Here is a 27,694-nt window from a genome sequence, read left to right as displayed (position 1 = left end):
AGAGCAAAATGAAAATGCATGTGATTGTGGAAGCGCCCTCAAATATAGGAAGTGTCACGGAAAAGCAGACCGCTCGCACATTTTTAGATGAGTGTGGAATCAGCATAACATACATAAAGTAGGTTATCTACCCATCCCTGGGTAGAAGTTAGAGTAAGATGTTCAAATTTGAATTTTCTCACTCTGTTCCTCTTGTATATACGTTACCATGACAACTGACAGGCGGGCAAATAGGCTACAGAGCTGTGACCGCTCCTTAATACAATAATATTTGTATCATTTGTTAATTAACAAGATTTGATTTTTTTTAATTATCATATTACTGAAGACAAATGGAATAATTATTTAAGTTAGCGTTTAATAATGCCAGTAGATGAAATTCAATATTCCGAAAAGTATAACGATGATAGGTATGAATACAGGTTAGTATTTATAAAGTATAAAATGTTTTTCTGTATAATTAACAAATTTGTGTCGTATCAGCATAATTTGTAAATTTATGAATTTTTCTCAATATGTCAATATTTGTATTTGTCAACAAAAACGATTGGATCATCTCCTGCTTTACTTGAAGAAGATATGACAATTTCATTAAATTCTTTAAATCGCATTATTTAAGACAGATATATCATTATCTAGAGTTTAACTAAAAGCATAATAATAAAAATGAAATTACAAATGATGACAGAACGTCAGAAATGGTGACAAATGCAGGGAATCGAACTCGAACTAACAAACACACGATCTAAAATTAAATAAATTTAATTTTTTTTTAAATATTGACAAATAAACTTATAAATAATATTCAAAACATATTTTTCAGTTAAATTATCAAAAAAAAAATTCTAAATATAAATATTAAATTAACTCTAATTCCACAAAAATATAATAATAAAATCGGTAGTAAATTAAATTTTCTTTATTAAAAATTTATAGCAATTTAAAAACTGTAATCTCATAATTAAAAATACATTTTATACCAGAGTCGCAATCTCTTATTGCGTTTCTTACTTATCATTGTGTTTTTTAAATTTAATTTAATTTTAATAATAATATAATAATAAATTTAACAGAATCATTTGTCCATGACCAGACCAAGTTTAAAATTTTTGTAAAAGGAAGAAAATAGTTATTTTGAAAATTTAAAAAAAAAATTGAACGCTACATAAAATTTAAAAAAATGAAATTTTAATTTTGAAATTTCAAAAAATATAGTAAATTATTTAAAAATTGATGCGTTTTTGAGGAAGTTATGAGCATTCAAAAGTAAATCATTAAAATTCTGAAATTTTTAAAAATTCATATCTTGCGGGTTGTGTTTCAATAAATAAATCTTGTTAAAAAAAATGTTTTTAAATCATGAAAGTTAGTCTCAATAAATACTAAAAGAAAAAAATGTTTCAAATAAATCCAAGCATTTTTCTCCGTATATTATATTACATTATAATTATTTAAAAATATATTCTTTATAAAGGCATGTCATTCTACCCGTGGATTTGGCGAAACATGTTCCTAAATCACATTTAATGACAGAAACCGAATGGCGGAACTTAGGCGTTCAGCAAAGTCCTCACTGGATGCACTACATGATGCATGGACCAGGTATATTTTAGTATTTTATGTTTTGAGAAACACTAACGTTTAATCATGACTAAGAGAAATTAATAATAAATAAATTTTATTTAAAATAATCTACTTGTTTCGCTTGTTATTGTTTTTTTAATTCTACACTGAAAAAAAATTAAAAAAAAAAATTTAAGCTGTAATAATTTTTTGTAATTAATTATTTTTAGAGCCGCATGTGCTGCTGTTTCGGAGGTTGCGAGCCGTTTGTCCGTAATAACTGGATAGAATTATTGTGAATTGTAAATTATTGAGACGATTTTAATTTGGTATACCTTTGTCTTCTGACAGTATTTAAATGATTAATCAGAACACATAAGTAAAAAAAAACACATTTTAATAAACGTACTGTACAGCCTGATTGTATAAGTTTAGAATATACAAAATAAATTTATTTAAATAAAATATTCGTTTCTAAACTTCATGTCCTATGTCTACTAACAAATTTTCCTTTTTTTAATATCGCACATAGAATAGTAATAAAGTGTAAGTAGAAAATGAAATAAAAGAAAACTTTTTTAAGAATATAAAAAAGGAATTTTTAACGAATTACAAATTTCGAATTTAGATTCATTTGCATTTTACGTTCATATTAGAAAAAAAGTGCAATTCATGTTTTAGACATTTAGTACTATAACTAGAGATTTTTTTAGTTTTTTATAACTTTAATAATAATATATAAAAAAAATCATAAGTCTTGTTCTTAATAAAAAATTAACGCATTTTGATGTACTGGAAATTTAACTAATCGTCAGTTTCTTAACTAAAAAAAACATTCCAAGACCGTGACGAATATTCCAGGACATTTTATACTGAAAAAAAATTTATTTGATTCAAATAATCGATTAGTTGACTATTATTAAATAATTATTATTTGCGTGAATTAAATGGTATTTGTTTCAAATACAAAAATTAATGGCTCAAATACAGTTTATTTAATTCAAATAAAAATTATTTGGTTCAAGCAAATATTTATTTGATAATAGTCAAGTAACCGATTATTTGAATCGAATAAATTTTTTTTCAGTGTATTACAGGTAAACAAATTTCAAGGCTTATGGAGATTTGTAGGCCATTGAATTTGAAGTAAATTCTATAATAAAATTTATATTTTCGACTAAAAAATAAAACATCAATGAATAAAATCTAATAAGGTGTAATAACGTCATGTATAGCATATTTCCAAGTCCATAACCTTGCCACTTCTTCGAATTTTTCCTTATCGTTCATGTACATTTCTCCTAATTCGGGTTCCATACAGACCTAAAAAAAAGAGTAACAAGTAATAATAAAACAGATATTGAATTGACAATTTAATTGTTTAATTTTAAATACACTGAACTGAAAACAGTGAAATTATCCAAATGGTTTTTTGATCGGTTCCTATCAATTTTTTGCTACAAGAGGAGTCTTTGAATTAAACGAATAATTAATCGTATAACTTTAAAAAAGAATGATAACAAATATAATTTATATTTGCTCAAAACTAGGTTGTGACAAATTTTTGACTTTGGAAACCTGTAACTTATATAATCGTATTAGGAGTGATTTAAATACTCACTTGGCAGTATGGATCGGTGAGCAAACTTTGGACGCTTATAAGAACTTTTGATATAGTTAAAGCTAAAGACCAATTGTGATGTATAGAGTCAATTCCAACATCTCCATGTCTCGAAACATTAGGATGTAGTATTTTTGTAAGAAATCTAACAACTGGTGGTCGCATTGGATAACTGAAAATAATATTGACAATTACTGTATAAAAATTTTAAAAAATGAAGCATTTAGAAATGTTAACATAGTTCGCAAACATTTAAGAATAGAGGTCAAAATTTTCTGTTCTGACATTATTTCTTTCATCGCATCTTATGTCAGTTCAGTTGTCATTTCCGAAAGGTTCCTACGTAAAAATTATCAACAATAGTTTTTGTCTGGCAAGGAACGACCACAAAATTTTCATTATAACTTTCCCTGACTTCCAAACAATATTTTATGTTTTTCCCTGACATTTTCGAATTTTATTCTTTTTTATCAAATGTGAATTATAATAAAAAAAATTGTGATAAATGAAAATTCTATCAAATGAAAATTATGTTAAACAAACATTGTATAAAGAACAATTCAAATTCTTAAAAAAAATTCCAATTACATATTTTCACAAGTTTTAATGAAATTCTTTTATAAAATTCAATTATTTTATAAGCTTCCAATCATATTTACAAAATTTCAATTACTTACAATTCCTTTAATTCAGTATATACGAAAATTCAATTATTTTCAAAAATATAATTTTAATTATTATTATTAAAAAAAAACTGAATTATTTTATAATTTTGAATAAATTCTTTGATTATTGAATTATTTTTGAAATTTTTAATTTAAAATCTTTTAAAAATAAAAATGTAAAAACTTTTCATTGCAACTCTTTCAATATTGATTTATTTCTAGAAAAGATCAATTTATTCGTTTACTGTAAATTTTTTACGTTTTACAATTATTATTCCCCATCACCTTCTTTTAGATTAATTTCTATTAAATTCTATATATAATATAATTCTATATATTCTAAGTTAATAAAAAAAAAGTTAACTAAAACACTTTGTAAATTTTATCATTCTCAAAAAATTGAATAAACTTCTTCAATAATTTAATTATTTAAGAAATTACCAGAATAAAATTATTGCTTTTAACACATTAATTTTAATTTCCACAAAATTTATTTATTTGTAAAAAAGATATTTTCAAAAATTTCATTATATTATTAAAAACTTAGATTGCAGGGATTTAAAAAAAGCAATTTTAGCTCTTCAAAATATCAATTATTTCCAAATATCGAAATTAAATTTTTACTACAAATTTGTACCTATAAAGCTGTTTATACTTTGAAATATTTTCCAAATTTTCAATTGAAAATCATTTTAAAATTTAATCATTAATAATAAATTTCAATTTGCAAATTTTTTTTTTTTAATTCTTTAAAACTCTATGAAAATTTGTAAAAAAAAATCTTTAGCAATTTAAATTTACAAAAAATTCCAATTTCAAATTTTCTGTAATTTAATTAATTCTAAAAATCTTAATAGAAACTAGTCAAAAATCTTTACATGACTTTTTATTTAAAAGAATTTTAATTTAACAAAATTCTCATTCAATCGAATTTTATGTGATTCGAATTTTTTTTAAATTGACAGAAATTCCAATTCACCGAATTTTAATTTGTACGGATTTTTAAGACGCCGAACTTTTATTTGTCCGAAATTACAAATGGCCGAATAAACAATCGACAGAAGGATTTCGGCGCAATTTTTAAAATTAACCAATCTCGATTTTCTTGATAATTTTCTTAAATAAAAAGTCATGTAAATTGAATGACAATAAAATATAAATTCTGCCAAACAAAAATTTGGTATTTAAAGGATTTGTTAAGTAAAAATCCGTATAAAAAGAAAACTCTGTAAAATTTTAATTCGAAAAATGAAAATTCGTCTAAAAAATAACTATTTCTAATAAAGTTCTTTAAAATAAAAATTCTATTAATAATTTTTATGTGATAATTTGCCCTGAAATTTTCCTGACTTGTGACAACCCTGTCTGATATTTAAAGGAATTAAGAAAAAAATGTCTTAAAATTAAAAATTATAAAATCCCACCTGTATGGAACTTGTAGGTACAAGAAGAAAAGTCCACCTTCATAAGGACTTCCAGTAGGTCCTGTAATAGTCGCTTGCCAATGACAACACATTTGATCTAGAGGTGTAGCCTCAATACCCTCCGGAGGATCCATTCTTAAACTTTTTAATTCACTGCGTAATCTATTCCGACGCCAGGAATTTTCTTCCATTCTCGGAAGCTTTGTTTGTAATGATGTTTGGATTAAACATGTTCGACATGGAGTTGATGATGCAAGTAAATCGTATACCTTATACCAATCAGCAACGGAACTGACAGGTTTATACAAAGGCCAACGTAATTTGACATATTGTTGCCACTGTGTAGAAGTCAAATGTGTCGATAATAATCCACACCACCTTCGACACACATTCATTGCAGACCATAAACTTAAATCATCTAAATACGAAAATATTGTTAATAATACTTCAGGTGGTAATCTTTCTATAACACCAGGTTCGCTAACAGGTTCATGTTCAATATGTTTATGATTAGTTAAAATCTCTAATCTTTCTGATAAATTTTTTGGTCTCGATGGTCCTGCTACTTCGGATGTTATGCGAAAATTCGATGAATCCTGTACGAGGTCTTTAATATTTTTCACACCTGTTAACGTTAGAAAATCATGTTCCAAAATTTCATTTGTTGGAAAATGAAAATCTTGAGTACAAGTTGTATTTTTTTTAGTAGCATTTTCTGGATTTATATTTTCACCGGTAATGCTTGGATGATTGTGCGTGGATGTTATGTTTTGAAAAGCAGTAACATTACTAGTATTAACTTTATGACGATCATTGTCCTGCGAAAGTTTTTGCAAATTAAGAAAATATTGTTGTGGTAATAAGTGATCTTTCATAAGTTGCTGACGTAATTCTTGATTTGAAGCAAAATTGTTGGAAATTTGTGACGAACCATGTTGGTGCTGACCCGATCTTCGATCACTATTGTAGCACAAATCAGTTGGTTCATCATTTCCTGAATCTTCATCATCAGTTTTCTAAAAAATAAAAAAATCAGGTAAATTTCTCAAATAATACACACTTTGCGGCACCTATTAATGAACACTGATACGATTTGGGATTTTATAATTACAAAGTCAAATTTAAAAAAGATATTTTTGTAATCGCATGATATCATTTAAACTTTAGAAGATTTTTAGGTATATTTAGTAAAAAAAATGTGTGTTTTTTAATTATTCAATTAATTATTATTATTATTATTATTATTATTATTATTATTATTATTCATTAATTTATTGAATGTGTTTTTAATTTTTAAGGAATATTTTTAAAATCATTCTTTACACGACTTTTATTGTTTAAATTAGCTTATGGGTTTCAGATTGTACGATTTTTTCTTCTTATTTTAATAAGATGCGACTTTTTCGACTTTTTTTTTACAAAATATTTAAATAAAATACGAATTTTTTTAGTATACATTGCAGTTGATACAAAATTTAATTATTTAACAAATTTTTAAATAAAAATCTTCGCTAAATTTACTATTTTCAATAATTTAAATAAAATTTTTCAAAACTTCAAATATATGAATTTTTTATTTTCTTTTTTTGTAAACCCGTACCTACTTTTTGATTAAATAAATAAGTAAATAAATATATTTTTCAATTGAATAGATATTCAAAAAAATTCAATAATAGCTTGAAATTTAAAAAAAAAAAAAAAAAACTATTTCAGCAAATAAAATAAATAAAGGCAACAGCCTTTTTAGATTATTAAATTTTTATTTCAAATATTATCAAATTATTATTCAAATTATCAATTATTATTATTTATTAAAACATTTTTTTATTAAAACTTCTGTAAAATTTAATTATTCACAGAAATTAAAAAAATCTTCAGCAATTAAAATTTTCAAAAATTTAAATTTGAAATTCGCAATTCAATTATTTCTACAAATTTTAAATTTAAAACCTTCTAAAATTTAATTACTTCTAGAATTTTCAATATAATACTCTCTGAAACTAAATTATTTTTAAAAAAATTCAATTGCAACTCTTTCAAAATTCAATTATTTAAAAAAAATTTAACATTAAATTAATTGTTAAATTATTGTCAAACAATAATTTTCATCAAATTCTTCGAAAATTTAATTATTTAAAACACTTTTAATTAAAAATTCTGTAAAATTAAATTATTGTCTGAAATTAAAAAAAAAATACTAAAACAGTAAAATTTTTGAAAAATTAAAATTTCTTGAAATTCAATTATTTCTAAATTTTTCAATTTTGTCACTTCCAAAATTCAATTATTTGAATTAATTTTTTTTAATTCAATTATTTAAAAAAGTTTGAAATAAAAACTTTGAAAATCAACAGAAATCACCGAAAATTTCAATTAAAAATCACTTAAAATTCAAAATTCAAGTTAAAAAATAACTACAGCAATTCACATTTGCAAAAATTTATTTGAATTTAAAATCTTCTGAAATTCAATTATATAAAAAAAATTTCAATTAAAAACTCTCTAAAATTTAATTATAATCCAAAATTTTGTGTTCATTAAAACTAAAAACTGCCAAATTTTTATTTCGAATAAAGTGGTTACATCAGACTTAAAAAATTTTTTAAAATGGAACTTTCATAATTTTTATTAGAAATTTGTCCTATCTAATTAAAATTTTGGAAAATTTGTCTTGCTTCGATTTTGAAATATTCGAAATAAATTTTCTCTATATAATTTTTTTAGATTCATTCTTATTTAGGAATTAATAAAATGAATTTAATATCTATAAACTTTAGTTATTTAACCATAGAGGGAATAATTATAATCGTAAAAAAATAATCATTCATAAAATATATTTAATATTTTTTCAATTACCTCACTTATTACTTGAAGTTGTAACATTCCAATATTATCTGGGAATAAAAATGAATGGCATGTAGTGCAAACAGGTTCTTCAAAGCATGGTCCGTAGTATCCATTGCAAAAAAAACAGGAAGCTCTCTGTAAGATTAACAATATTAATTAATTAATTTAATGAAAAAGAGATGCGTGAAGAATAAAAAGAATTTACTTTTAACAAGTTGTAAATTTTATGTCAAATACTTTCTACCCTAGGTGATTTTTTGTTTACAAGCAAATTTCTTTTATTCATGTTTCTTTATAATAAATACTTGTTTTCTATTTCCTTTTCAAAATATTTTTATTCATTTTTTTCATAATGATTAATTTATTAACTTTCAATATTCCGTGAATTCGATCTTGTAAGATCAAGCAGAAATAGTAACTTCGAAGATCTGTTAAAATCATTTTAATTTCAACTTTTTAAAAAAAAATTTTTTCAGGAACATTACGAAATTTATTTTCGACACAATCAGTTTTTATCAATACGAAACTTTTGTCAGTGAAAATAAAAATTTTTTTTATTATTTTTTAAACAAAATCTATTTTTATACATGAAACATAAACTGATAAACAATCACTATGAATTTCTCTTTATTTACCAAACAAATAAACATTCAAATGATAAATATTTTTTCGAATTTGGTTTATAGAATCTTGTAAACAAATATCAAAACTAGAGGAAAATATTATCAAAAGTGCTTGACAAAATTCTCTGCGAATCAAAATGATCCTGTCACAGCAAAATTGACTGTACAAATATATAAATCCGCAAAATAATAATGAAATTAACTTACTGGAAACTCAAACTCTGGACAAGGCTTGTGCTCATTTTCATTTGAATGATTATAATCGATGTCACTAGGTTTTGAATCTTCAACATTACTATTTTCTAACTTATTCATTTTGAAACTTTCTTCTTGTAAAATGACTGTCAATTGTTATTAAAAACATACAGCAAACAAAGTGTCAAAAACAATGTTTTTCATTCAACACATGGTTGGGAAACGAAAGGGTCAACGCACAATAATTTCTTCGTCTGCGAACAAGGACAGGGTTGCGCTTGCGCAGTTACGCGTAACTCGAACGTATGTTACGTTAACCTTCGTATGTTATACCTACCCATCCTTGTGAATATTCCTGATGTAAAGTAGGGTCCACAATAATATTTTCGTAAGGGATGAAACAATAGGGGTTTCAATGTGATCGATTTAGAAGATCGATTGTAAACGTCACCCACGCAGTTGCTTACTCAATAACAAAACAACCTGCCACATATTTTTTCACTACTATAATACATATTTTATTATAAATTTACCTAAATAAATATCTTGTTGTTTGATTAAGTTTTATGCCAACATTATCACAACGAATCATATTTATAGGTTATGTTATAGATTTTTGTAAAAAAAGAAATATCTTCTAAAATAACAAAAATCTTAACTTAAAATTATGTTTACGAGAAAATTTAGTTTCCAATGATAACAAGTACATAAGATTAATTTTAGTGTTTCAAATGTTCCACATAAAATAAATACTAAAATGTGTGTTCGATAATTTGAAGAGAATGACGCAACTATTGTTACTCGTTGAACTCGACAATGTTATTGACAATTTAATTGTTCTCTGAAAAAAAAACGTAGTGTCAAGTTTTGACAAATGCAAAATTATAATTGTATGGAGAATATTGTGGTTTGGAGTGTTGTGGTACTTAAAGGGGGAACATATAACCTAACAACATTAAAAGTTTAACAAAGAAAAATGAGAAATATAATTTTCGAAATGTTTCCAAAAATTTATCCATCTGTTTTTATGCTTTTTTTCATTTTCGGCGCATTAGCAAATCAACAAACATCAGAGGTAATTTGTTTTTATTTAGTATTTATATATATATGTGAATGACAAATAATGATAATTTAATTGTTATGTTAGATGTTTAAATTTTTATATAATTTATATTTATTTAAATCATAAGAATTTATTCTGTTCTTTTTATTTGTTTTTATTTAGTTTGTATATATATATATAAATGACACATATAACAGGCCTCGGATTTATACGACTTTTCTTATATTTTTTTTTTTTTTACCAAATTTTTAAATAAAATACATCTTTTTTAGAATACATATAAAATCTGTTTTATATCAATTATTTAACAAATTTTTAAATACAATTTTTTCTAAATTAATTATTTTTAATAACTTTAATGAAATTCTTCACAAATTCAATTATCTTAACCCTCCTACGATTTTATTAAATTGCAGAAATCGATACCAAAACGTTTCATTTAATCCTGCATAGAAAATTTTATATTTCAACATTGGTTAATAGTTTTTTGGGTCGCTGATTACGAATCCAAGGTTCGTTTTTGAAAATTCAAAATGTCGGATCCAATATGGCGGATGTCAGTTATCAAAAATTAAAAATTGTTAAAATTATTTAAAAAATTTAAAAAATGTCCGACATATTGGATTCGCCATTTTGAATTTTTAAAAACTGACATCAGATTTGTAATCAGCGACCTCAAAATTAAATATTTTTCAATTAAATATGAAATTGAACAGTTATTTAAAATTTAAAAAAAAAACAAAATAAAAAATACAAAAAATTTCAATTTAAAACGTTTTATATTTATTATTTTTAAAATTTTCCATCTACAACTTTTTTAAATTTAATAATTTCAATTAGGGTCAGTTGGGGTAAATGGGAACAAAATCGCTATTTTTTACAAATTACGTAAGTTTGTTCCTTTAAAAGGTAATATTTGCGGGTTTATTTTTTTTTAAGTTGTTATTTACGTTCCCAGGATTAATTTTATACAGCAGAAAAAATTTAGATATGCTTTAAACGCATGAAACTGACTGTCCCCTTTAACCCCAAAATTTAGAAAATTTCATAAAATTTGGGGTAAATGGGAACATCATAGTTTCTAAAAAAGTTTCCTTAAGTATATTACTGTATTAAGGGATGAAAAAACTTGAAAAAAATTTGTAGTAGATATATAATAGTTGAACCAATCGAAATTTTTTTATTTTTTTTATTTTTTTTTTATTTCAGTATTTTGTCGAGCATTTCAAAGAAAACAGACTTCAAAATCATACCAAATTTTTTTTTTATTTCTTATGACTCCCATAACAGAAATTCACTTGAATTTTTTATTTTTGTTAATTTGGTTAATAATGACAAAAATCAAAAATTCAAGTGAATTTCTGTTATAGGAGTCATAAGGAATAAAAGAAAAATTTTGTATGATTTTTAAGTCTGTTTTCTTTGAAATGCTTGACAAAATACTGAAACAGTTTGACTTTGATTTTCAAGTTTTTATGCATTGAGCGATAACTTTTTTTATCTTGTTGCCAATTGTCAAGATAAAAGCTTGACAATACTCAAAACCTCTTGCAGGTGATCTGAGATTAAAATATTGACGTTGAACTTAATTTTAAAACTGTAAATTAAGCTCCAACACCTCTTGTCCCCATTTACCCCAACTGACCCTATAACTCTTCCGAAATTGAATTATTTTGAATGATTTTTAATATTCTTCAAAAATTCCATTAACTAAAAGCATTTTTAACTTAAAAAATTTTAATTCTCAAATTTTGCTTTTAATTTTTAATAAATTTTTGAATTTACTTGAATTTAATTATTTTCAAAAATTTCAATTTATAACCTTCTAAAATTGAATGACTTTTAAAAAACGTTATCTAAAATTATTTGATATAGTATTTTCAATTCTTTATATTTTAATTATTAAATAAGTAAAAGATGTTTGTTGTTGTTTGTCCTAATAGCTGTTTAATAATAAATTTAAGTCTGTATAAAATGACGCGTTTAAACACATTTTCGTGTCCTCATCAGAAATAAGTTTGTCAAAATGGATTATACGAAATCGATTTTTTTAAAAGAGTATAAATTTGTTAATATTAACAGTAATAATAATTAAATTTAATTATTGTCTGAAATTTAATAAAATCTTTTTAAATTTTATTATTTCTAAAAATTTCAACTATAACTCTTTCAAAGTTCAATTGTTTTAAAGAAATCATAATATTTCTTTAAAAAATGAATTATTTAAAAAAGTTTCAAATAAAAACTCTAAAATTGAATTGTCAAAAATTTATTTTTACACGGGCTATAAGCCCGTTGAATCATTAAATAAATAAATAAATTTGTCCTACTTAATTAAAATTTTTAAAATTTATGTCTTCGATTCTGAAATATTCGAAATAAATTTTCTTGATAATTTCCCGATAGAATTATTATTAAGGAATTAATAAAATGGATTTAATATCTAATAACATTAATTATTTAAAGTAAAAAACTTATTAACTAATTAAATTTAATTAAAATAAAAAAATGACTTTTTTTAAAATTTAAATCGACTAAAACGACTTTTTTTGCGCCTTAATGTCGATCAGAGGCCTGATATAATAATAGTATTAATATAATAATAATAATAATAATAATAATTTAGTTGATAAAAAGTCTTACTATGTTAAATGTTTAAATTTCTATAAATTTATTTGTATTTAAATTAAAAATTTATTCTTACATTAATGTTTATAGAATCATAGCACAGAATTGACTTCAGAACATGACCCTCTTCTAATATTTTCCACTCTTAGTGGATCATTTATTGGAGTTGGGCAAAGATCTGGTGAAATTCGATGGCGTCAGGATGATGGTAAAAATACATTTCTGATATTTATAATTCTGTATTTACAAATAGTAAATTAAATAATATTATTTCTATATTACAGAACCTGCTGTAAAAGTACCACATAGTATTACCGAAACCTCGATGTAAGTTTATTATAACAATTTTATATTTATTTTTCTTATTTATTTATTAGTAGTACACACCTTTCGGTTTTGGACGAATTTTTGGTTTTTATATTCAAATTATGATTATTAATCATTAAATTAATTTCTAAATATTTTATAAATTATTTTTTTTATACTAAATGATAGTAAATAAAAAAAAAAAATTTTTGCAGGCCAATGTTTTTACCTGACCCTAAGGATGGTACATTATATCTTTTTGGTGCTGATTCTGAAGTATTAAAAAAATTGCCATTTACAATACCGCAATTAGTTGCAAGTAGTCCATGCAGAAGCAGTGATGGAATTTTATACACTGGGAGAAAAATTGATACTTGGTTTAGTGTTGATCCACAAACAGGTGAAAGGGAACAAGTTTTAGGTTTTAATAAAGTCAAAAACACCTGTCCCTTAGAAACGCAGGATGTAATTTACGTTGGACGTACAGAGTACAATATTATTATGATTGATAGTAAGCACAAAAATCGAAAATGGAATGTAACTTTCTACGATTATTCAGCTGCAAAAATGGAATCGGACTCTATTGAAAATTATGGTATTTTAATTGTTTTTCTTTAATAAAATTATTATCAGTTATTGATTTCTATTTATTATTTTCTAAAAAAAATATTTGATTTAAATGTAATCTTACTTACAGATTTAGTACATTTCACCACGAGTTCAACTGGTAGAGTTGTAACAATGAATAGAAGATTGTTGAAAGTTTTATGGGATGTTGATTTAGGAAGTCCTGTAATAGCTGTTTACACTGTTAGTAAAGATGGTTTAACTGCGGTGCCATTTACAAGTGTCGCTGAAGAGGCTTTGGATAGATTACTCGATCAGGCGACTGCGAATCTTAATCAAGTTCAATTGTCGTACGTACAAAAAAACCAAAAATCTTTTTTTTATCACAGGCTTCACAGTGTTTCCCCTATTTTTCCTCTATTTTAAAAAATTCCCTTTTTTCACTCATTTCTCCTATTTTATGTTGAAACTCGAATAAAAATCCAAATTTGAACCAAAAAATTTCAAATAAATTTCCCCTATTCTCCCTTTTTTTTTAGCAAATTTTATGCTGTGAAGCCTATTATCAATAACTTGAACTATAATTTGTATAATTTTGGTAATTTTTAATTTTTTGTTTAATTCTTTTGCAGACAAACTCTTTATATTGGAGAACATACTCATGGTTTATATGCTCTTCCTTCGTTTGCTGATTCATCAACAGTAACAATATCGAGCATGTCAACTCATTTGCTTTTAGAGGGACCTCTTATTACATCTTATATTTCGAATAATAACGATATTCCTCTTCCTGGTGATCATGTGTCTACAACGAAAATCGAGACATCTGAGGATGATTTTCAAAGCATCAATCCTGAGAAAAATATTATTATGTTAGGTAAGAAAATTTTCAATTATAAATTTAATCAATATTTTAAAGAGTTGACACAAATCAAGGAAATCAGAAAATTTAAGGAAATCTCAGGGAAAAATTTTATTGTCAGGAAAGTTAGGGAATTTAAAAAAATGTGCTGGAAAAATGTAGTTATTATATTTGCTATTGTAAGGTAGGTAACACGTTCATGTGTTAAAAAAGTGTCTAGCGTTCCTTAAAAATATTGAATTCTCCTTGAATTTATTTTTTACCTTGAAAATATTTAAATAACTGAATTTTAAAACAGAACCTTGAATTATTAAAATTTTATAAAATAATATTTTATAGTTTAAAATATTATAAAAATCTCAGTTTAAGATAAACTATCAAAATTCAAACATTACATTACATTACTAAATTTTTCATTTCCAAAACAAATTGTCATATTTTTGTACAATTATTAGCACACAATAGTATATACAAAATTTTTGAAAATGTTTCAAAATAATTAAATTTTTGAAGATTAACAGGTTATATATTTAAAATTAATTGAATTTTAGAATATTTGAAATTGTAATTTTTTGTAAATTTGAATTGCTAAACATTTTTTTACAAATTTTTGACAATAATTGAGTTTTATAGAATTTTTGCAAATAATTAAAATTTTGTAGAATTTTTGTTAAAATTTTAGTAATTAATGAAATTTTCCAATATTTGTTTATATTTCTATTTCGAATATTTTTTCCAATATTTGCTTTGGAAATTATTGGGGTCATTTAAGTATTACGTAAGCATATTTTCAAGGGTTTTGGTACCTCCCTCAAATAACCATGTTGTAGTGGAAAAAATAAGAATTTCGTATGTCCCTCCTCCTTAGATGCTTACGTAATACTTGAATGACCCCATTGGTAAAATTTTTATTTTTTCAAAAAATAATTTTCGTCACAATATATTAGAAGTAAAAATACAGTAAAGGTATTAATTTTTTTATATAGAAACAAGAGTGTTTCTGTTAAAACTTTTCGCAAATAATTTAAAAAAAAAAATTTAATTTTCTTTTACACTTGTTGCCATGTAGGCCATAAAAAATATTTGTTAATGTTTTAAATCAAATCTTTGGTATTCCTATGCAATTTTTACAGAAAAAAAAAATTTTTAGTAGTTTTAATACTAATTTAAAATTATATGTGATAAAATCTCAATTCAACTGTCGAAAAATTTATTCAAAATTATGGAGTAATTATTTTTTTCTAAATAATAATAATTTAAATTATATTTTTGAAAATATTTAAATTTTCGAATATATTGAATTAAGGAAATTGTAAGTAATTGAAATTTTGTAAAAAAATTCGAAATTATCAGGGTAAAACAAAAAATATTGTCTGAAAGTCAGGGAAAATTATAATGAAAATTTTGTGTCAATCCTGTTAATGGTTTTTGCTTTTTTCTTTCCAGGACACTATAATGTACCTGCTGAATATAAACCGCAGAATTCGCCACTTCAAATCGCAGGACCAACTCAAGCTGTAATTCCAGTAAGTTTACCTTTACAAAATTTCACCAAAACAATCGAGGACGCTAATAAGGAATTTATAAACACCACAAATGAGCATAAAAATTGGCGTAGAACCATTGCGGCAAGTTACAATGCAGGAAAAAAATGGCTTAATCAACAAGAGAGTAAGGGATTAAAATTGACGCTGATAATTTTGGTTGGATGTATAATTACCATGTTTTGGTATTTGAATGCTCAATTCAAGGAGTTTCAACAGTTGTCTCAGGTAATTGAAATTTATTTTCAAGTATATTATTGATTTCTCCCATTTTATTACAATTTAACTTGACAAAATTAAAGAGACATATTAAAAAATAAGAGAAATCAAGTTCAATTTTCGATTAACAAAACGAATTTCGTCTTGTTAATCGAAAATTAAAAAAATTAAAGAATGAGAATTTTTCTACGCTCTAACATTAGCAATTTGACCAGGGTTCACGTGACAGTAGTCGCACTGGTAGCAATGGAAAAAATGGGGATGTCTACATTCCTGAAGAAATTGGAGAAGGATTAGTTAGAGTTGGGAAAATTACTTTTAATACAAGTGAAGTTTTAGGTAAAGGATGTGAAGGAACTTTTGTCTACAAGTATGTATTTACCTTGTTTTTTTATTGTTATTTTTTCATTTATATTTGTTTAGTAAAAACAAAAAAAATATCTTTAAACAGAGGAGAATTTGATGGTCGACCTGTAGCGGTGAAACGTCTTCTTCCCGATTGTTTTACATTCGCCGATCGAGAAGTGGCACTATTACGAGAATCCGATGCACATGCAAATGTCGTTCGTTATTTTTGTACAGAACATGATCGAATGTTTCGCTACATTGCTTTGGAATTGGCAGAAGCGACACTGCAAGATTATGTTGCTGGAAGATATAATCGGGGGAAAATATCAATAAAGAATATTTTAAAGCAAGCAACAGCTGGACTTTCACATTTACATTTCTTGGATATAGGTGAGTTTCTATGATTTCTTTTAATATTTCGGTAAATAATATTTATGCCTAAGGAATAAAAAAATATATTTTGTCTATTCAGTTCACAGAGATATAAAACCACACAATGTATTGCTGTCAGTACCAGGACCTAGAGGAGAAGTGAGAGCAATGATTTCTGACTTTGGTCTTTGTAAAAAATTACAATTAGGTCGAATGTCCTTTTCAAGAAGATCAGGTGTGACTGGAACTGACGGTTGGATCGCACCAGAAATGTTAAACGGTGAAAGAACAACTTGTGCTGTTGATGTTTTTTCCCTTGGTTGTGTATTTTATTATGTTTTATCCGGAGGAAAACATCCATTTGGTGATCAATTGAGAAGACAGGCAAATATTCTTTGTAAGTTTTCATTTTAATTTAAAATTTACATTTGTAGTTTTAATTAAAAGACAATTTGCAAATAATGTTCCTAAATTAATGTTTCATTCACACAGGCGGTGAGAGTGATTTGGCGGGACTTCAAGAAATTTCAGAAAACGACAAAGAAGTTGCTCTTATTTTAATTAAATCGATGATAAATAGTAATCCAACAGATCGACCACCGGCAAGTGCAGTTCAAAATTTTCCCATTTTCTGGGACTCGGCACAAATTCTTAATTTCTTTCAGGTAATTAATTTTTTTCAACATAAAACATACATAAATTCAAATTAAAAATTAAATTAATTTTCAAATATTTAATTTATTTATTCGTTTTTTTTCGAACAGGATATTAGTGATCGAGTTGAAAAAGACGAACTTAGCAGTCCCGCTTTAAGATCATTAGAAACAAATAATAACAAAGTAGTGAGAAGTGATTGGAGATCTCACATTGACGTTGAAGTTGCCACTGATTTACGTAAATATAGAAGCTATCGAGGGGAAAGTGTTAGAGATTTACTCAGAGCACTTAGAAATAAGGTACACAATTGTAGTTATTAAAAATATTCTTCTAATTCTAATTTTTTTATAACGGGGCGCATGATTATCCCATAAAAATTATTAATTGAGCTGCCGGATCAAAGAAGGGCACTTAACTCATTTGAATTACATTGGTTATGTGTCCTTCTTTGATCCGGTAGCTCAATTACAATTTTTATTTTAAAGAATTTCATTAGAAATAATTATTTTTTTAGACGAATTTTCATTCTTTGAATTAGCATTTAATAGAATTTCTTTGAATACGAATTTTTACTTAACAAAATTTTTGACTACCGAATTTTTATTTTACAGTCATTTTCTTTACATAACTTTTTGTTTAGTAAAATTTTTATTTTACATTCATTTTCTTTACATGACTTTTTATTTAAAAGAATTTTTAATTTAACTGAATTCTTATTAAATCGAATTTTATGTGATTAGAATTTTTAAATTGACAGAAATTCCAATTCATCGAATTTTAATTTCAGTGGCGGCGAATTTTCATTTGTCCAAAATTACAAATGACCGAAAAAAAAATCGACAGAAAGATTTCGGCGCAATTTTTGAAAATTTAGCAATCACAATTTTCTTGATAATTTCGAATTGGTCAATTTTCAAAAATTGCACCGAAATCTTTCTGTCGATTGTTTGTTCCGACAAATGAAAATTCGGCATCTTAAAAATTCGGATAAATTAAAATTCAGTGAATTGGAATTTTTGTCAATTTAAAAATTCGAATCACATAAAAATCGATTGAATGAGAATTCTGTTAAATTAAAATTCTCTTAAATAAAAAGTCATGTAAATTAAAAGACAATAAAATAAAAATTCTGCCAAACAAATATTCGGTAGCTAAAAATTTTGTTAAGTAAAAATTCGAATAAAAAGAAAATCTATTAAATTTTAATTCGAAAATTGAAAATTTATCTAAAAAATAATTGTTTCTAATAAAAAAGTTTTTTAAAAAAATTCAAATTAATGATTTTTATGAGAAATTCTTTATAACCCATATTAATATTATTATTTTCTGATTCTTTTTTTTGTAGAAACACCATTACAGAGAATTAACACCTGAAGCACAATCAAGTTTAGGTGAAATTCCAGAAAAATTTACCGAATATTGGCTTTCTCGATTTCCATGTTTATTGCCACATGTATGGTGTGCTATGCAAAAATTTCGATTGGAACCGAATCTCAAAACATATTATGATGAGAGTTATGAATTTCCATTTGAATTAGATGAAAAATATTTTAGTGCAATTCCAAAAGTTGAAACATTACCGACAACACAGTGGAGAACACAAAATTCTGTTGATTGGAGTCCAAATAGAATGAGGTTTAGAGGACAAAGAAAAAAATATGATGATCGAAGAAGAAAAGTTGAAGAACCAATAAAATGGACATTACCACCTTCAAGTTAAGGTAAATATTATTTTATCTTAATTTGAAATTAAAAATCTGATTTTTAAGTCATAAATCGACTAATTTAATTTAATTTCTATTTGAAAAATTTTAATTTATGAATAACAAAAAACAAAAGCCAAATTCGGTGATGAAAGTCAACACTCTGATTAAAAAAAAATATGTTCATATTTGTATATAAATGTATTATACAAGAGATCACTTATATTATTTATAAGTTATTAGTGAGTGAAAAAAGTTTATGCAATATACATATTTTTGCATATTGTGTGTTTATTAAATAAGGTTGTATTATACATTCCAAATACAATCCTGCAGTGATTTATGTATTTATTACATGTATTGTATAAAAAATCAGATGAAAATATCAAAAAAAGAAAGATAATATATTTTTTAGAGTTATCAAAAAAAAAAAAAACTGTTTGTGATACATTAGAAGTAAGTTTTAATTGCAAAATATGGATTTCAAATGATTATGTATATTTATATCGTGAGCGTTATTTATATTGTGAAGGCAAAGAATTTTTTCACCAGTTTTTTGAAAATCTATTTTTAGAATTCTAAGACAAGTTTCTATTGCAACAATGTTTTAAAATAAATTTACTTTTTTTGCACAATTTTTAATTATCTTCTAGATATATATTTATATTCATTATAAAGTTGTTTTTGAAAAGTGTACGGAATGAAAAATTTAATTTTAGACAAATTATAAAATATTGTTTTTAATTTATTCAATGATATAGGAAAAAAAACCAACAAATCTTTTAATACTTTTTATTTTATGTGTGAGAATTGTGTGCTATTACAAAAGAAAAAAAATTGTATTATTTGCGTGAAAGTGTAAATACAAAAAAATAGATTGTTAGTAATAGAAGGTGTTCTGCTTAACAACATATTGTTAAGTGAAAAATAAATTTTACATTACTTTCTATATTCATATACAAATGTTAATTTTGTATAAAAAAATAAATTAAATATATTACTATTAAAAAATAATTTAAACGATTTTTTTTATTAACAAATACTTAATTTAAAATTTATGAAACAAATATATTAAGACCTTTACTTTACATATTACAACATTCTTTAACTGATAAAATAAAATTGTTAGTCATTCGCATATAGAATTTCTGAAAACTATTTTTTTCATTAATAAAACTAGAAATGTTAATTAAACATTTAATTGTAAAAAGCTGCAATTTTAAATTTACGATATTTAGCAAATAAATCACTTGATGCGAGTGACAAAAAGTTTACAATAGGAAATCTATTTTTTATGTACATAGGTATATATATATATTCAGGCATTTTTTTTCATTATTTTCTACTAATTTGACTTTGGCACTTTTTTTTATCCCATTAAGTTTAAATTTATTGGCAAAATATTTTCTTTAAATGTTTGTGAAATTAAATAATAATTGAAAGAGTATTTATCGTAAGTAATTTTCTTTAAGAATTTTAATAATATTTGGCGAAGTCGAAGATGTGAATAGATTATCATCATTTGATATTTTGTTCTCAGCCTCTTCCAATGGCGTTACTGCTTGACAATTTTTACTCTGTGCATTTGCTCCATGTCGAAGTAATAATTCAGCTATTTTTGAATTTTCATTTCTTATCATAAGATGTAATGGCGTATCTCCAAAATTATCTTTAGCATTAATATTACAATTGCCACAATTTAATAGTAATTTTATCACTTTTGTGTGATTATTTAAACACGCTAAATGTAATGGTGTTTGTCCTTGAATTTTATTTATGACATTTACATTGGCTCCGGCGTCTAATAATAGTTGGACAATTTCAACATGTCCATTATCACAAGCAATGTGTAATGCCGTTTGTCCTTGGCTGTTACATGTATTTATTCCTAAATGAGATTTTTTGTCTTCTTTATCGAAAATCTCTTCGGCAGATGCACATTTCTCGCAGGTACAAAGTGGATGACAGAAATTTGATTTTTGTTCGAGAATATTTTTAAGCGGTCCATCCAATCCTAGATAGTAGGAAACTAAACAAAGATCTCCCTCTGCAACACTTGAAAGTAGTTTATTGATCTTGTGATTCTCGTCAGTGGTGAATTCCGCAAAATTCTGTAAATTAATTATTTGTCATAAAATATAAATTATATTATGTAATAAATAATTAAACAGGGTTGCAACAAAATTTTCATTATAATTTTCTCTTCCCAGACAATATTATGTTTTTTTTTTTGACATTTTTGAATTTTGTTCTTTTTCATCAAATTCATTTATTTATTTATTCAATGTCAAATGAGAATTCTATTTTAAAAAATTGTGATAAATGAAAATTCGATCAAATGAAAATTATGTTAAACAAATATTGTATAAATAATTTAAATTAAATTTTTACAAAAAATTTGTACCTAGGTATAAAGTTTTCCATACTTATAAATAATTTCCAAATTTTCAATTGAAAATCTTTTAAAATTTCATCATTAACAAAAAATGTAAAGGTTAAACTTCAAAAATTTAATTAATTACTAAAATTTTAACAAAAATTCTTCAAAATTCCAATTATTTGCAAAAATTGTTAATTAAAAATTCTCTAAAACTCAATTATTGTTAAAAATTTGTAAACAAAATCTTCAGCAATTCAAATTTACAAAAAATTCTAATTTAAAATCTTTTGAAATTCAGTTAATTCTAAAAAAAAATCTTAATAGAAACCATTCGAATATTTAAGTATTTATAAATTTTTATCTAAAATTATTTGATAAATCATTAATTTTTAATAATTATAATAGTTTTTCTAAAATTTAATTATTTAAAAAAATATTTAATAAAAATTTTGTAAAATTAAATTATTGTTTGCTTGTATAAAAAAATTCAGAAGTATGAATTTACAAAAAAATTTCAATTTAAAATCGCCTGAAATTCAATTATTTCTAAAAATATAAGCTGTTAATTTTTAAAAAATTAAATTATTTTGATACATTTTCAAATATTTTGTACGTATCTGTGTGATAATAATTGCAAAAAAAAATTTGTTAATTTGTTGTTGGAAATTAGAAATTTATTAACGTAATTGTATGAATTTGAAAGAACTTTGACGATGAAAAATTTGTTTACATCACATTTAATTCTTTGGATTTGAATTTTTTCTCTTAATTTTGAATTTTAAATCTTAAACTGAAATTTTTATAGTATTTTAAATATTATAAATATTATTTTATAAAATTTTAATAATTCAAGGTTTTATTTTAAAATTCAAAGTAATTTAAATACTTTGAAGGTAAAAAAAATAAATTCAAGGGGAATTCAATGTTTTTAACGGCACGGTAGGCTTGAATCTGATTTAACCCAAAGGTCTTTGAACCTGGGACTTTCTTCTTGATTTTTATTCTAAAATGTAAACAGATGATTTTGCAACAAAAATTTATATAATCACCCAAATAATCACCGGAGCTCTTTTTGAGAAATATCGTTTTTTCTTTTTAAAATAACGAAAATGAAAATATTTATCAGATTCAAGAAATATGTATTAAAAATTTTACTTTGACAAAAGCAAATTACTTTGACAATTTCCCGACTTGAATCCTGATTATATTAAGCGTAATATATAATTAATGATTATTTACTTACCACTTGTTTTTTGACTTCTTGCTTCAAAGAAGACTTTCTTGATTCTATGGATTGTTTTCTAATAAAACTTAAATCGTGACTATCAGTCTTTTGCAACATTCTTGATACATATGTACTGTGAGAAACTGTAAGTGGCGTTAAACCTCTTCTATTTATTGCCTTTGAATTTGCTCCGTGATCTAGTAAAATTTCAACAATTTCACCATATCCCCATTTCGAGGCAAAATGTAATGGTGTATCACCATTAAAATTAGCAGCATTAACATCAATTATCAGTCTTATTTGTTCGGCAAAATAAAGAAGAGCTTTCACACAACCATCATGACCATAATCAGTTGCAAGATGCAATGGTGTATTTCCTCTCGTGTCAGTTATATTCAAATCTGCCTCGGCGTGCAACAACAAAAGTAACGTATTTTGATAACCTCTCGATGAAGCACAATGCAATGGAGTCACACCATCAGCATCAGCGTCATTCACGTTTGCGCCGAGTCTAATGAGAAAATCAACAATAGCAACTTGACCATAGAGACTCGCAATATGAAGAGCAGTTAATCCTCTATCATCCCTTGAATTTAAAGTCGGCCAATTTGAATGCGATGTTCTTGCAACAATTCTCTCACACGATTCACAAGTACAAAGTGGATGACAAAGTTTATTTTCATCATCATTCGTTTTCTCTTTCGTCTTTGACAATATTCTCTTTATTTCCAATAAATCGCCTTTCTTTATACGATTAAATAAATAACTCAATGTCACTTTATCTTCTTCAGTCACTTCATAACCCACTTCTTCTTCTTCCTCTCTATCTGCCTCAGGTTCAGACGAACCAGTTAAAATTCCCGACTTAACATGTTCAACTGCAGCTTCCAATGATGTTATTAAAAATCCCGCTTCATCTGCTTCATAAACAGAATTAGCGGAAAATCGAAAATGTTTCATAAACATTATTTGTGCCATCCAATTTGGTAATCCTGATTTAATAACTAAAAATATTAAAACAGGTAGAAGATCATCGGAGGAAACTGATTTTTCACCTTGTGAAATGAATTTAATTGCTCTTCGGAGACAACCAATTTTTCCTAAAACAGTGTTGAAAATATCAAGACGCGATAATTCTAATTTACCTCTTGAAATACCATCATAAAGATCTGAACGTACACCAAGATCTTTTACTTGTAGTTCATGTAAATTTTTAATAATTTTATTTAAATTTGCATCCTCAAATGCAGTACTGGTGGAAATTGATTGAGGTAGAATATTTCGAAGACTATGGAGAATATATGTTTCGGCGGCTATTTTAATTGTTTGAAGAAAATAACGACTGCCTGTTGTTCTTTCACGTAATCTTGTGTCTTTTAGGAGAATTCTTAAACTCTTTGCATAAAGTGCACCAACTGTGTCTCTTTGCAATTGTAAAGATTTACGATCGAGGTCGTCTTGAGTACGATTAAATTCCTCAATTTCAGCATCTAAATCTTGTAATAATGTTTTATCTAAAACTTCCGTCCAAAGCAAATCTTTTGATTCTCTTAAATTTGTTACAACTGGTACATGATCTCTGGATGTACCAGCAGCTTGTTCCAAAGGATGTTCTATACACCTTAAAATATAATAAAACCAATTAAAATATAATATAATTAAAATATAAAACAAATTAAATAGAAAAGAAAGAAAAAATGACATATTTTGTATGGATGTTATTAATTACCATATAACATATTTGCGAAGATTTTCAGTATAGAATGTCTCCTCGAAAAGCATATGCAGTGAACATGGTTTTGAAATATCATACTCAATTGTTAAAACTCGATTACACAGTTTTACCTCCCTTCCAGTAAGAGTGTGAAAAGATGTTCCTGAATAAAATAAAAAGAAACAAATACAAATATCAGGCCTCGGATTGAAAAAGTCGATTTTTTTATTTTAAATAAATTTAATTAGTTAATAAATAATTTACTTTAAATAACTATTGTTATTAAATATTAAATTCATTTTATTAATTCTTTAATAAAGATAATTCAAGAATTATCAAGATCAATTATCAAGAAAATTTATTTCGAATATTTTGGCATAGTTTTTAGATTTAATAGTCAAAAAAAAATTTCGGACAATAATTAAGTTTTACCAAATTTTTTACATTAAATTTTGTTTAAAAAATTGAATTGCAGAAGATTTTTAATTTTGAAATAAATTTTCTACAAAATTTAAACTGCTGTAGTTAAAATAATTTAATTTTCAAAGATTTACAATTTAAATTTTTGAAAATAATTGAAAGTCAACTTATTTTAAATTGAAATTATTTGTGATTTCTGTTGATGAAAAAATTATTAGAAATTATAGACAAAAATTAAATTAATTAAAGTTCTAGATGAAAAATTGTCGAATGATTTAAATTGAAATTTTTGATAATAATTGAATTACAGAAAATTTTTAATTTGAAAAATTTTTTGGCAAATTTAATTGCACTAGTTTTTTGTATAAATTTTTGATAACTATTCAATTAGAGAGTTTTTTATTTGCAACTTTTTTTAACAATTAAATTTTTAAAGAAATACTAAAATTATTAGAAATAATTGAATTTTGGAAGAGTTACAATTCAAATTTTTAAAAATTATTGAATTTAAAAAAATTTTGTTGAATTTCTAACAATAATTAAATTTAACAAAATTGAAAATAATTTATTAACTAATATTATTTATATAATCTTTTTTAAAATTAATTGAATTTTCGAAAATTTATAATTCAGATTGTTGTAAATAATTGAACTTTAAATGAAATTTAATTAAACTTTTCGGTAATTTGTGTTGCTGAAGAATTTATTAGAAATTACAGACAAAAATTGAACCTTAAACGTTATTAATTGAAAAATGCTTCCAGATAATTGAATTTTTAAAGAATATTATATAAATCATTGAAAATAATTGAATTTAGAAAGAGTTACAGTTGAAATTTTTAGAAATAAATAAATTTTAACGTAATTAAGGGTTGTTACGACTTCTCTCGAACAAAATTCCATGAATTTTCCAGGTTCTCTAGAATATAATTTTATATTTTTCAATACTTCATAAAAAAAATGGTTTATATAAAAAATAGTTATTAAATATACAAAATTTATTAAAATAAAGTAAAGTTTATTATTATAATAAATAGGTTTTAAAAATTAATTTACTTTTAATATTCTTTCGTTAATAATAATAAATTAATTAAAATTTGAAAAATTTGGCAACACTTATATTATTTCTTTGACAAGAATATTTAATGAACTTAATTTAGGATATTAAATCGTAAAAAGTTCAGTTTATTAAAAAAATATTTTTATATTTTAAAAAGAATATAAAAATAATTAAATTCATAAAAATACAAAAATTTACTTATATTTTTAAATTCTCATCATACTGAGAAAGTTTTTGATTTGTGCGAGATTTTTTAATATTATTTTTGAATATTTCTTACAAAAATTGAACTTTATAAGTTTTTAATTGAAGAAGGTTTTGACATAATTGAATTTTCGAAGAATATTATAAAAATCATTAAAAATAATTGAATTTCGGAAGAGTTATTGTTGAAATTATTAAATTTCAGAAAGTTTTAGATAGACAAACTTTAGAAGATTTTTATTGAAATTTTTTAAAATAATTGAATTTCAAGTGATTTTAAATTGAAATTTTTGTTAATGTAAATTGCTGATTTCTTTTTAAATTTGAAAAAATAATTGAATTTCAAGTGATTTTAAATTAAAATTTTTGTTAATATAATTTGCTGATTTTTTTTTTAATTTTTAAACAATTATTCAATTTCATCAAATTTTTAATTGAAAAATAGTTTAAAATAATTGAATTTGTGAAGAATTTAATTAAAATTATTGAAAATAATTAATTTAGAGAAGAATTTCAGGTAAAAATTTATTTAATAATTTAAATAAAAAAGATCTGAAGAAGATCTGCATTGTATATACTAAAAAAGATGTATTTTGTTTACAAATTTTGTAAAAAAAAATGTAAAAAAAGTCGAAAAATCCGCATAATCCAATGCCTGAAATATTAGTAATTTTAAAAGTTAAAACCTAAGAACATTTCTTTGAGTAATAAAATACCTGGTTTCTCTTCATTTGGTATTAGAATATGACTAAGAAAATCATCTTCTAAAAGTGATCCCCTTGTAAAACTACCACAACGAGGAACACAAATAATCCATCCTTCATTTATTGCTTTTTCAAACGTTGAACGATGCTCAGTTTGAAGTTCTTGAAAGAAAGGATTTTCAGACAAATTTTCATCATAATTTGCCTCCATAACTTTTTCATCCCAACATGAATTTTCGTTGATATTATAATTTATCGAATTAATTACTGAATGTGTGACAGAATAATAATTTGTCGCACCAAATAGGCACGAAAAAATAATTTTCACATCACGACACATGGAGAAAAAATAGTTAAAAACGCAATACATTTGTTATCACCAGACAAATTATTACTATAAGTATAAGACATTATTTTTCTTTATCAACAATAATTATTAACCTTATATATATAGGTATTAGGCATAATAGGTGTGTATGTACACATATATTCAGTTTATATAAAGTAATACATTAGAGCCAGAAAAACATAACATAACCTTTAGTAAAAAAAATATATAAAACTGATAACTAATGTTTTTGATATGAAAACATTGTATTGAATATTTTTGATAAGGGTACTATATATGTGAATATTTTTAAATGTATGTGTGTAACATACGCACCTGCGCAAAAGTTCTTATTTGCCGCCAATCAAATGATGGCGCGAATTTTAAAATGTTACCGATTTAAAATTCGCGCCACTATTGATTGGCGAACAAAATTAAACGATTCTACGCAA

The 27,694-nt window shown here is 24.3% G+C and overlaps 4 protein-coding genes across 5 annotated transcripts; 2 read left to right on the top strand and 2 right to left on the bottom strand.

The window, feature by feature from the left end:
• The first annotated feature begins 194 nt into the window (after positions 1-194).
• LOC127288068 (cyclin-dependent kinases regulatory subunit) lies at positions 195-2,028 on the top strand. 2 transcript variants are annotated; one of them, XM_051315296.1, is made up of 3 exons: positions 195-410; positions 1,475-1,602; positions 1,794-2,028. In XM_051315296.1, exons 1-3 carry the CDS (start codon positions 364-366, stop codon positions 1,838-1,840), a joined length of 222 nt encoding a protein of 73 aa, XP_051171253.1. In that variant the 5' UTR covers positions 195-363; the 3' UTR covers positions 1,841-2,028. The 2 variants fall into 2 exon arrangements, with proteins under 2 accessions (XP_051171253.1, XP_051171251.1); XM_051315294.1 differs by having other exon boundaries at positions 200-422.
• On the bottom strand, positions 1,947-9,183 carry LOC127288057 (uncharacterized). Its single transcript, XM_051315281.1, has 5 exons — positions 8,951-9,183; positions 8,130-8,255; positions 5,274-6,289; positions 3,185-3,356; positions 1,947-2,886 (listed from the first exon to the last, which is right to left on the bottom strand). The coding sequence occupies exons 1-5, from the start codon at positions 9,056-9,058 to the stop codon at positions 2,770-2,772; spliced, it is 1,539 nt and encodes a 512-aa protein (XP_051171238.1). The 5' UTR covers positions 9,059-9,183; the 3' UTR covers positions 1,947-2,769.
• A 186-nt stretch (positions 9,184-9,369) lies between these two features.
• Positions 9,370-20,649, top strand: LOC127288046 (serine/threonine-protein kinase/endoribonuclease IRE2). The gene is made up of 13 exons (XM_051315253.1): positions 9,370-10,013; positions 12,720-12,837; positions 12,914-12,956; positions 13,151-13,530; positions 13,633-13,852; positions 14,135-14,379; positions 15,811-16,136; positions 16,343-16,497; positions 16,579-16,865; positions 16,948-17,244; positions 17,340-17,512; positions 17,612-17,803; positions 18,850-20,649. Exons 1-13 carry the CDS (start codon positions 9,915-9,917, stop codon positions 19,222-19,224), a joined length of 2,910 nt encoding a protein of 969 aa, XP_051171210.1. The 5' UTR covers positions 9,370-9,914; the 3' UTR covers positions 19,225-20,649.
• LOC127288047 (ankyrin repeat domain-containing protein 27-like) lies at positions 19,986-27,475 on the bottom strand. The gene is made up of 4 exons (XM_051315254.1): positions 26,927-27,475; positions 24,542-24,689; positions 22,831-24,433; positions 19,986-21,318 (listed from the first exon to the last, which is right to left on the bottom strand). Exons 1-4 carry the CDS (start codon positions 27,282-27,284, stop codon positions 20,656-20,658), a joined length of 2,772 nt encoding a protein of 923 aa, XP_051171211.1. The 5' UTR covers positions 27,285-27,475; the 3' UTR covers positions 19,986-20,655.
• Between the last annotated feature and the right edge of the window lie 219 nt (positions 27,476-27,694).

This window comes from Leptopilina boulardi, unplaced genomic scaffold (assembly GCF_019393585.1).
Source record: "Leptopilina boulardi isolate dan_hultmark-lab unplaced genomic scaffold, ZJU_Lbou_2.1 LbouV2_38, whole genome shotgun sequence".
Classification (NCBI taxonomy): domain Eukaryota; kingdom Metazoa; phylum Arthropoda; class Insecta; order Hymenoptera; family Figitidae; genus Leptopilina; species Leptopilina boulardi.
This window is presented reverse-complemented; position numbering and strand designations above follow the sequence as displayed.